Raw genomic sequence first — 11,180 nt, forward strand, 5'->3', positions numbered from 1 at the left:
TTCCACTGTATCCTCTCAGTCTTGGTAGCGGTGCAAATGGACTGACAGCGTTCGATCCCTTCACTGCCGGCCACTACAACTGTCATTGGCCATTGCCTGGCACGATTTCTAGAAAGGGGAAACCTTTTGAGAGTTGGCTGCTTCTGCATTTTTGTCATTCTGTTGTCTTTTCAGTCTGGCTTGCTTTCTTCTCTTCGTGTGAGTGCGTGTGAGTGTGTGTGTGAGTGTGTGTGTGTGTGTGTGTGTGTGTGTGTGTGTGCGTGTGTGTGTGTGTGTGTGAGTGTGTGTGTGTGAGTGTGTGTGTGTGTGTTCGTTTTGAGTGGAGGAAACCTTTCAAAGCTTCCTGCATCTCAAGTGCCTTTCTTTGCGTGTGTGTGTGTGTGTGTGTGTGTGTGTGTTCGTTTTGAGTGGAGGAAACCTTTCAAAGCTTCCTGCATCTCAAGTGCCTTTCTTTGCGTGTGTGTGTGTGTGTGTGTGTGTGTGTTCGTTTTGAGTGGAGGAAACCTTTCAAAGCTTCCTGCATCCCAAGCGCCTTTCTGTGCGTGTGTGTGCGTGTGTGTGTGTGTGTGTGTGTGTGTTCGTTTTGAGTGGAGGAAACCTTTCAAAGCTTCCTGCATCTCAAGTGCCTTTCTTTGCGTGTGTGTGTGTGTGTGTGTGTGCGAGAGAGAGTTTGTGTGTGTGCGCTTGTATGTGTGTGTTAGAAATAGACCAGGCCTGGGGGTGGAGGAGTTTTGCAGGAAAAATCATGCTATAGATGTGGGGCATCTGCCCATCCAATTCTTCTAACAGTTGGTCGGATTTATTCAAATTGTGGTTGTTTTTTTACCTTTGCCTGTATTTTCCAGGTTGTCCAAGAGTACGAAAGGGCAGTCATATTCAGGCTTGGTCGCTTGTTATCAGGAGGGGCAAAAGGACCAGGTAAGATCCACACACGCAAACTGACACACGCTGGCACGCTCGCACGCACTAGGATTCAAGGCTTTCCTCTGGGCAACATTATGCGCTGCTTCGGCATCACTTCAGTGCAGTCTAATCAAGAAGGCAGAATAAACGAATAAATCAATTCTCCGCATAATCTTGCGCAGTGTGTGCTTGCCAATATGTTAACTAAATTAATGCTTCTTTCGCCGTAATGACAGCCAGGTTCGTGCGTTTGTGGTTTGGTTCGAATATTGCTTTGATGTCGAAACCTGTACGCTACTGTTTGCATGGATGCGGAGAGTTAATGAAAAGAGCAGTTTGAATACCAGGTAAACTGGTTCGGGTTTTGCAATGGCCGTACCAATGGATGGATTCGGACAAACTGGAACAACTTTGTATATATACCCTTTGCTCATTTCCAGTTTTCTCAGTCCGCGTAACAGAAAATAATAAATTGTGTGGTTATGTGCAAGTGTGTGTGTGTGTGTGTGTGAGTGAGTGTGTGTTTCCACTCTGCGCGCGTATTTCGTACTGAAAGTAATGTGTGAAAAGGGTAAACGTGATTTTTTACTGGATGGTTATTTCTGGCAAACAATGACCCAAGGTTCGAAGCACAGGAGGGGACGTCTCACTCTCTCTCTCTCTCTCTCTCTCTCTCTCTCTCTCTCTCTCTCTCTCTCTCTCTCTCTCTCTCTCTCTGTCTCTCTCTCGATCTATCTCTCTCTCCCTCCCTCTGTCCCTCTCTCTCTCTGTCCCTCTCTCTCTCTCTCTCCCTCTCTTTCTCCCTCTCTCTCTCTCTGTCCCCCTCTCTCTCTATTTTTCTCTCTATTTTTCTCTCTATCCCTCTCTCTCTCTCTCCCTCTCTCTCTCTCTCTCTTTCTCTCTTCCTCTCTCTCTCTCTCTCTTCCTCTCTCTCTCTCCCCCCCTCTCTCTCCCTCTCTTTCTCTCTCTCTCTGACTCTCCCCCTCTCTCTCTCTATTTTTCTCTCTATCCCTCTCTCTTTCCCTCTCTCTCTCTTTCTCTCCTCTCTCTCTTTCTCTCTCCCTCTCTCTCTCTATTTTTCTCTCTATCTATCCCCCTCTCTCTCTCTCTCTCTCTCTCTCTCTCTCTCTCTCTCTCTCTCTCTCTCTCTCTCTCTCTCTCTCTCTCTCTCCTCTCTCTTCTGAACGCCACACAGATAAAGAACGCCGCAGCTGTCACGAGCAATAGGTCTTGTGATTTGATTTATTTGATTTATGAAGTCTTATATCGCGCGCGTATCTCCAGACTCGGACTCAAGGCGCAGGGATCTATTTATGCCGTGTGAAATGGAATTTTTTACACAATACATCACGCATTCACATCGACCAGCAGATCGCAGCCATTTCGGCGCATATCCTACTTTTCACGGCCTATTATTCCAAGTCACACGGGTATTTTGGTGGACATTTTTTTTTTATCTATGCCTATACAATTTTTCCAGGAAAGACCCTTTTGTCAATCGTGGGATCTTTAACGTGCACACCCCAATGTAGTGTACACGAAGGGACCTCGGTTTTTCGTCTCATTCGAAAGACTAGCACTTGAACCCACCACCTTGGTTAGGAAAGGGGGGAGAAAATTGCTAACGCCCTGACCCAGGGTCGAACTCCCAACCTCTCGCTTCCGAGCTTGTAACTGTTACGTGGTAAGTGTTAGCTCACAGATAGTACGTTCCCTCCTTTGCAAACGATACACATCGCCACAGATGTGTCCAGGTGTTCCCATCGTATGACAACATCCTTCCACTTTAACACATACACAAATCAACGCCCTTGATGCTTACTATGCAGAGTAAGAATTTTTCCTTGAAATATTTTTGCAGATTGACACAGGTGTCTGAAAATAAATTCTGCACAAAATTCCCACTTTGCACACACAAAATAAATTCAGCTCGAAATTCTCATTCTGCACACACACACAAAATAAATTCAGCACAAAATTCTCACTCTGCACACACACAATAAATTCAGCACGAAATTCTCACTCTGCACACACAAAATAAATTCAGCACGAAATTCTCACTCTGCACACACACAATAAATTCAGCACAAAATTCTCACTCTGCACACACACAATAAATTCAGCACGAAATTCCCACTCTGCACACACAAAATAAATGCAGCACAAAATTCACACTCTGCACACACAAAATAATTTCAGCACAAAATTCACACTCTGCACACACATATGTGTGAGTCAGGTTGTAGATTTTGTCTTTGTGCCCAAATCGAAGGATGCGCTCGATCATCCCACGCAAAAGCGTAGACAATTTTATTTTGTGTGGTGTTCATCTCTTACACGCCAAGGAATCGAATTTAAGACCTTGCTTTTTTAGATGTTGCTGTTCACTAATAACATCGGCAAATTCACTTCCATTTTAAGACTCCCTCCTTTGTTAAGACACAGACTCTGGCCTTCGTTAACTAAGCACCAGCTGGAAGCGAAGTCGATCACCTGCGATGGTGAAGAAGAAGAAGCTCGGTAGTTCTGGCAGGAAAAGACGAGAATCCGCCAGGAAAGTGTCCGGATAAATGGCATACCTTGGGGAACGCTCAAGCGCCAGGATACATGACATACCTAACGGAGTGTACTGGCGTGTCCGCGAGAAGTGATATCAGCTGTGGAGATGGTATGCCTTCCCTACTCATGGAGAAAGGGCTTTTGGGGGTTATCTCTTTTGTTTGTTTGTTTGCTTAACGCCCAGTCCACCACGAAGGGTGATATCAGGGCGGTGCTGCTTTGACATTTAACGTGCACCACACACAAGACAAAAGTCGCAGCACAGGCTTCATGTCTCACCCAGTCACATTATTCTGACACCGGACCAACCAGTCCTAGCACTAACCCCATAATGCCAGACGCCAGGCGGAGCAGCCACTAGATTGCCAATTTTAAAGTCTTAGGTATGACCCGGCCGGGGTTCGAACCCACGACCTCCCACTCACTGGGCGGACGCCTTACCACTATAGGCCACCGTGTTGCGGTAGGGGGTTATCTCTCTCTCTCTCTCTCTCTCTCTCTCTCTCTCTCTCTCTCTCTCTCTCTCTCTCTCTCTCCTCTCTCTCTCTCTCTCTCTCTACCTCTACCTCTCTCTCTCTACCTCTCTCTCTCTCTCTCTCTCTCTCTCTCTCCTCTCTCTACCTCTCTCTCTCTCTCTACCTCTCTCTACCTCTACCTATCTCTCTCTCATGATAGAAACCTTGACATGAGTAGGAAAGATACGATTTGCTGTTGTTTACAACGACATGGTTTTATAAAAGCCGAAGACGGTTTATTTCTAGCAGCTTCATTCTCGAATAAGACGATGGTTTTCGCTGAAACTGCGTTGTCTGAATTGCCAGCCATTGTGCCATAAAATATTTATCGGAGTCATACCGATGCAGGCCAAACCAAAGCATGCCCAGCCGACATAATGTGATGGGGTGGAAGGATGTGGATAATATTGATTGTTGCATGACTCTTGATGTAGTAGTTGGGTGAATGTAGTCACCTAGTAGAAGTAAACCCCGAAGTTCAGGAGTACACCATGTTTCTCTTTATTTTCTATTCTTCTCTTCTCCTCACCAACCCAGCTCCCAGCCCGAAAGGCCGGGAGGCCACACCAATAGTACAATGCAATCTACATCAGTATATCTCCATGATAACAAAGTACAACAAAACTTGACTAAATGTAAAAACAAGTACGTCCTCTCTCTCCGAGATAGTTCTCAGTTCTCTCCCAAAATCTGACTATTAGGGTTTAACGTCCTCTTAGACCAACTGGCCTATATTGGGACAGGTATTGGTAATACGCTGAAGATATGGTGTGATACTTTGATTCGAACAAGCCCGCTGTGGCTGTCTTCTTCGACACACCAGCATTGGGTTTGTCTCGTCAAAGTATCGAAAATACGATTATGATAATCAGAGACGAGAGATGATGCATACGTGTCTTCGTGTTTTCCAAGCCCTGAGACTTTCGCTGTGAACGTGGGATCTTTTTCGTGCGCATGTGTGCACACGGGGGTGTTCGGACACCGAAAAGAGTCTGCACAAAGTGGGGGGGGGGGGGGGGGGGGGGTAAGAGACTAAAACCTCCAAGCCACCTGGCATCTTCTATGATCTACCCTGTCAAAAGAAATGACACCCACTTGACAAAACGCCGAGTCCAACGATACCCAGACAGGCTGGCGGCACATTGCACAATGACCCAGGTACCCCGGCGTCTCTCTCTGGGAGGGCGGCTTGACGTCAAAGGAAAACATTATGTTCCCTAGTGGACACAGCCGACTGAGCGAGTTTACGACCTCCAGGTGTCTGAGCATATCAAAATTTAACTTAAGACAGATAATGACATTACACAAAACATAAAGCGATGGGCAAAACTTACACAAGACAGAAATGACATAAAAACATTATAACGAATTAGTAGCCAGTTTAGCACTTGGCTACAATAAGAACAGAGATTTGATGGAGAGACACCGCTGGAGTCCACTCACTGTTCAGACCGATGACATTGAGATTGACGGTCAGGGCCAACACCTCTCCTTCTCATACCCCGCCTAGTACCTGAGTAGTATAAGTATGCTTACCTGGGCGGGGACGTAGCTCAGTTGGTAGCGCGCTGGCTTTGTAGCCAGTTTGGTCGCTATCAGCGTGGGTTCGATCCCCACGTTCGCGTTCGGCGAGAGATTTATTTGAGGGCCCCAAAGGGGGGGTATCATCACGATCACGGGAAAGGACATTTTCGCTTTCACGATCACAGTTACCTTGATTTTTGTTTTCACGATCACGAACACCAGTGGCAAATCACGGTCACGGTAAAAGTTGCATGTACAGAAAGCACGTGTCAAAGTAAACACAACCACACAGTAACTCGCTCCTCTGGATATATTGTTTATTCAACACAAAGTGACAACTGTTGCACTTTTTTATTATTATTTTTTGAATTCTCTTTTATACACACATAGAAATACATATCATGATTTGTAATCAGTAACAAGAATGTTGTTTTCATTGTGTTTTTTCTCTCTCTCTCTCTCTCTCTCTCTCTCTCTCTCTCTCTCTCTCTCTCTCTCTCTCTCTCTCTTTCGCCGTCTCTCTCTCTCTCTCTCTCTCTCTCTCTCTCTCTCTCTCAGTCTCTCTCTCTCTCTCAGTCTCTCTCTTTCTCTCTCTCTCTCTCTCTCTCTCTCTCTCTCTCTCTCTCTTTCTCTCTCTCTCTCTACACTCATACACATTCAACTCCCACACCCTCACTCACACACATGAATATATATATATATATACTTGCACAATTTCACATTTCCAGAGCTAAATCTTGTAAACCCATTTTCTCAAAAACTATTGGGTGGATTGAAATTAATGTACATGTATGTGTGATGGGCTCTTTATTTTCAACTTTGCCATACAATTTGAGGTACACCATCGCCTGGTTTCATGGTCTTGAATAAAAAACAGGAATGCTACAGGCCAAAAAACGGTTTTACCTGAAAGAAGCGCGCAGTGCCAGTGGCGAAGCCACAAGCGTGAGCCTGCGAAGCAGGCGAGCCAACTAGGGGGGTCCGGGGGCATGCCCCCCCGGGATTTTTTTCAAAAAACGGTTAAAATCTGTGCAATCTGGTGCATTCTGGGCATCATTTTAGGGGTTGTAATAGTGTTGTGATCTTGTTAAAAATCCCATTTTAGCCTCCCCCCACCACCATTCAACACACCTCCAAACTGGTGAAAACAACACTACTGTGCGCTGGCTTCATTGAGACCGGCGCCCGGTCGCGTTGCGCGATATTCACACGGATCGTTTTTGCGGAAATTTTTCAACTTCACCGGAAAAAAATTGACTTTACCGGATTTTGAAAACGGCTTTATCGGATTTCCGGCAATTACCGGAAAAGTAGCATGCCTGACAAAATCCCCATTCCAACAAACATGACTTTGATCGTCTTTGACATGAGGATCAAGTGAACCAAACTGGCACGTCTCCCCGCCATTGTTTCTGAATTTAACCCATTGTTGATATTGAAGTTTACAGGCGCTAAAATAAATCCAAGCTTAATGCAAAGAAGCGACAATTAGAATCTATGCCAAGCGTGTCCACGTTGCTGGGATGAAAAACACATTTCTAGTTTCGGTTTTGGCTACACGCAGAGTCGATCTCGAGCCAGTCGAGGTCACACTGAGCGAGTGACAGCCGGACGTGGCAATGTCGACAATGTCAATGATCTCACTCAAACGCAAAGATCTTGAACAAATTTCAAGATCTTTGCCTACATTCAGAACAGTCATAGAGCAACATAGATCAACATACCTTGATATTTCGTCTTCGGAAAGACCGACCCGTAGCCTGACCTTTCCACAAAGGAAGGCATTCTCGCCGCCTGCTTTGGTCTGGCTTGAATCCACAAAATATAACAGAAGTTCGATGACAGTACCGCTGCACGCCATTTTTGATCTTCGAATTCGAATTGCACTCAAAACTTTTGCACGAAGCCCTTCCATTGGATGAAGTTTGGTAGACTTTTGCAATTTGCCTTCTGATTGGATCTCTTTTTGTCAGTGTGTAATTGGTTCTTTTAAAGGGAAGCAATCGCTCTCAAAATCATATTTCTGAATGTGTTGTTGCTTCCCTTCAATCCGGGTTGGCTCCTTACCGAATAGACTAGAGGATCATAGACTAAGAGTGATACAGCTGTGAAAAATGTACGTTGAAAATAAAATGCTTTGCAATAATGCCCATCACGATCACGAAAACAAATGACGATCACGATCACGAGACTTGGTTTTTTTGTCATCACGGATCACGGGCAAAGTCCCATCACGATCACAGAAATGGAAATTTCGGCAATCACGGTCACAGAAAGGTCAAAAAACGCCAATCACGATCACGGTTTTAAACCCTTTGGGGCCCTCTTATTTCTGGGAGTCAACTTTGTGCAGACTCTCTTCGGTGTCCGAACACCCCCGTGTGCACACATGCGCACGAAAAAGATCCCACGTTCACAGCGAAAGTCTCAGGGCTGGCCGGGAAAACACGAAGACACGCATGCATCATCTCTTGTCTCCGATTATCATGATCGTATTTCGATACTTTGACGAGACAAACCCAATGCTGGTGTGTCGAAGAAGACAGCCACAGCGGGCTTGTTCGAATCAAAGTATCACATATCTTCAACGTATTACCAATACCTGTCCCAATATAGACCAGTTGGTCTAAGAGGACGTTAAACCCTTATAGTCAGTCACCTAGTACCTCCGTTCCCTCACCATGCCCCCATTCATCTTCTGAAGGTGTTGCATTGCAAGGGGGGAAAAGGGTGAAGGGGGAGGAGGTGGGCAGAAGGGAGAAAAAGGGCCACGATTAACTTTGTTTTCCACTGTCCATATTTTCATTTATCGGAAGTATAGTAGCGTATATATTTTTGCTGAATCTGACATTTTTCCCTTTCCCCAAAATACTGTGCAAGCCTATAATGTTTCTTTCCCCTCATTACTAATCCATGCACGAGATACACACTAATACGTTCATTACAGCTCGCACGCCACGAAACCGCCCGGAAACTCCAAGTGGCAGGTCGTTTATTTGTGTGAAGAGTGTAGAAATCCTCAATGAAGGTCGAGTTATTTGGGGGGTGGCGTTGTACGCGCGTGTCACGGACGTGTGTGTAGTCGGTGTGTGTCGGTTTTGTTTTTTCTGGCAACGCACTTTTCCCCTCGTTTAGTCCGCTCGGGCCGTCCTCGTATTGATTTTTAGCCCCCCCCCCCCCCCTTCCCCCTTCCCCTCCCCGCTCTTCACACACGGTCGCCGCTGTTGGGGGAGGGGGGTAAGGGGTTAGTGGTTGGAATAAGAAGATGGTGCCACTGCTAGCTAGATCCAGCATTTAGCCTGACAGAAATGCTTCCCTATGGGATTTACGGAGAGATAGAGGAAATTTGCTCATGCCGAACTGCTGTGTGGCCACAATTTGCCGCCAGACTTTCGCCCCTAGAGAGCTACGAAGAATCGTTGAGACAAAAAGAAAAAAAATATATATAGCGCCGACTAACCCTTAACCCTTGTCGTCTATCTAGTCTTGTCTAATAACTTGCAAGCATAATGACTTTCACACGATGCAACCACTCTTAGGCCCCCCCCCCAAAAAGGTCTGTTTACGGTAACATAGACCCAAAAAATAGGGTCGGTAGGCCGGGATTTTTTATTTTTGTTATTTTCATTTTTTCTCCAAAAAAACATATTTTTACGTTATTTTGCCAAAAAAACAAGATTTTTTATTTTTTATTTTTTTTTCCCCCAAATGCCAAAAAAAAGTCTAGGGTCGCGCGAAAAAACTACGGTCGGTCGGGTTACCGTAAACAGACCTATTTTTTTTTTTTGGCCTTATGTACAAGTGCCTCCCTTGTTGGACAGATGTCATGCACACGGACAGACATACAAACACATACGTGCATGCGCAGACGCCGGGACACGCACACACACACACACAAATCTCTCTCTCACAACACACACGTTCGCATGCAGGCAGTGTTTCATTTGTGGGTTTTTTCCAGGCCTCAATGATGGGCTGTATTGTGTAGGAGAGGCAACATAGGAGGGGTTTTGGATATTAAACCAGAGCAGAATCAGTGCCAACTGGTAGGCTACGTGTTGTACAACAAATGCGAAATCACTGATGCTGTCAGTCGCGCTGTCCAGTACATTTTCAATTTCACATACAAGTATTGCATCCATAAAAAAAAAGACCTGCAGGTAAAGGCTGTGCAACCTTGGGAGAGGGGGGGGGGGGGGGGGGGGGGACTCGGGTCCTCAAAGCCCTGTTTTCCAATTTGCTGGTGCTTTATAAATAGGGCCATACATCACAGGTAATGAAGAGGGAGTGTGAGCAAAAGGTAGTTCATGTAACTAATGGCACAGCAGCCTGGAAACAGCTTGTCTCAGAGGCAGCCTTCCATTTTTACTGCTCTGTAAGGCCTAAAAAAAAAATAGGTGTGGTTACGGTAACCCGACCTACCCTATTTTTAGGGGCCGACCCTATAACTTTTTATGACATTTAAAAAAAAAAAGTAAAAAAGTAAAAAAATTAAAAAACAGTGCAGAAAACGCAATGAAAGTGAAAGCGCTCAAGTCGCACACTTATTTCCCTGTCAAGTAGGTTTAATTTGTACACATTAGAAAAAAAAGTTTAAAAAAAAAAGTGATTGCCTACCTTCCTACCCTATTTTATTTGGCTATGTTACCTTAACCACACCTATTTTTTGTGTGGCCTAATGAGGATTAAGTGGATAGGACATGACTGTGGAATGGGTTACCTTACTTACTTATAGCACAACTGGTATCTCTTACTGGGAATTAAGCTATTACAGTGGTACCTGCGATGAAAAGACACCCTTCTGATCAGCCGAAAGGGACCTTACATTGCAAGTGGTCTGCGGGGGGGGAGGGGGTAGCTAAGTTGGTAGAGCACTGGACTTGTGATCGGAAGGTCGCAGGTTCGAATTCGGGCCGGGACGGACACGGGTCAACTTTATGTGCAGACCCAGAGACGGAAGCCATGTCCCACCCCCGTGTCACCACATTGGCACGTAAAAGACCTCGGTCATTCTGCCATAAGTGCAGATGGCTGATACCTCCTAAACACGCATACACTTGTGTATCTCGTCAAAAGCCGTGAGGGCGTAAAACTCGAATCATATAACCCATACATTGTCCTTTGGAGGCGAAATATTTAGCCTGTAGGACATAAAGCATTTTCTCTTTCCAAGTGGTCTGCCATGACATGACAGGGACATTTTGTCAAGTGATAGACAAAGGGACAACAGAAGATGTCCTTTATTGGGAGGGAAGTGTTATCAGAGGGCCCTTACATTGCAGGTGCCACTATAAATACAGTTGAACCTGCCCTGGCGACCACCCCTCAGTCGCAACCACCTGCCCCCTAAAACCACCCCTAAGGATCCCTGACGAGTAATTTTTATTGACTCACATGCGAAGCAAAAGTGAGTCTATGTACTCACCCGAGTCGTCCGTCCGTCCGTCCCCCCCGTCCGTCCGGACGTCCGTCCGGAAAACTTTAACGTTGGATATTTCTTGGACACTATTCAGTCTATCAGTACCAAATTTGGCAAGATGGTGTATGATGACAAGGCCCCAAAAAACATACATAGCATCTTGACCTTGCTTCAAGGTCAAGGTCGCAGGGGCCATAAATGTTGTCTAAAAAACAGCTATTTTTCCCATTTTTCCCATTTTCTCTGAAGTTTTTGAGATT

The 11,180-nt window shown here is 45.5% G+C and overlaps 1 protein-coding gene across 2 annotated transcripts in view; it reads left to right on the forward strand.

Moving 5' to 3' along the window:
- The window catches only part of LOC138948922 (band 7 protein AGAP004871-like), a 54,591-nt gene that overhangs the window by 23,067 nt on the left and 20,344 nt on the right, over positions 1–11,180 (forward strand). For both annotated transcript variants that reach the window (XM_070320574.1, XM_070320575.1), the window contains exon 3: positions 846–918. In XM_070320574.1, the coding sequence (XP_070176675.1) occupies positions 846–918 (73 nt within the window). The remainder of the gene's footprint in view (positions 1–845; positions 919–11,180) is intronic.

This window comes from Littorina saxatilis, linkage group LG15, assembly GCF_037325665.1.
Source record: "Littorina saxatilis isolate snail1 linkage group LG15, US_GU_Lsax_2.0, whole genome shotgun sequence".
Taxonomy (NCBI): Eukaryota; Metazoa; Mollusca; class Gastropoda; order Littorinimorpha; family Littorinidae; genus Littorina; species Littorina saxatilis.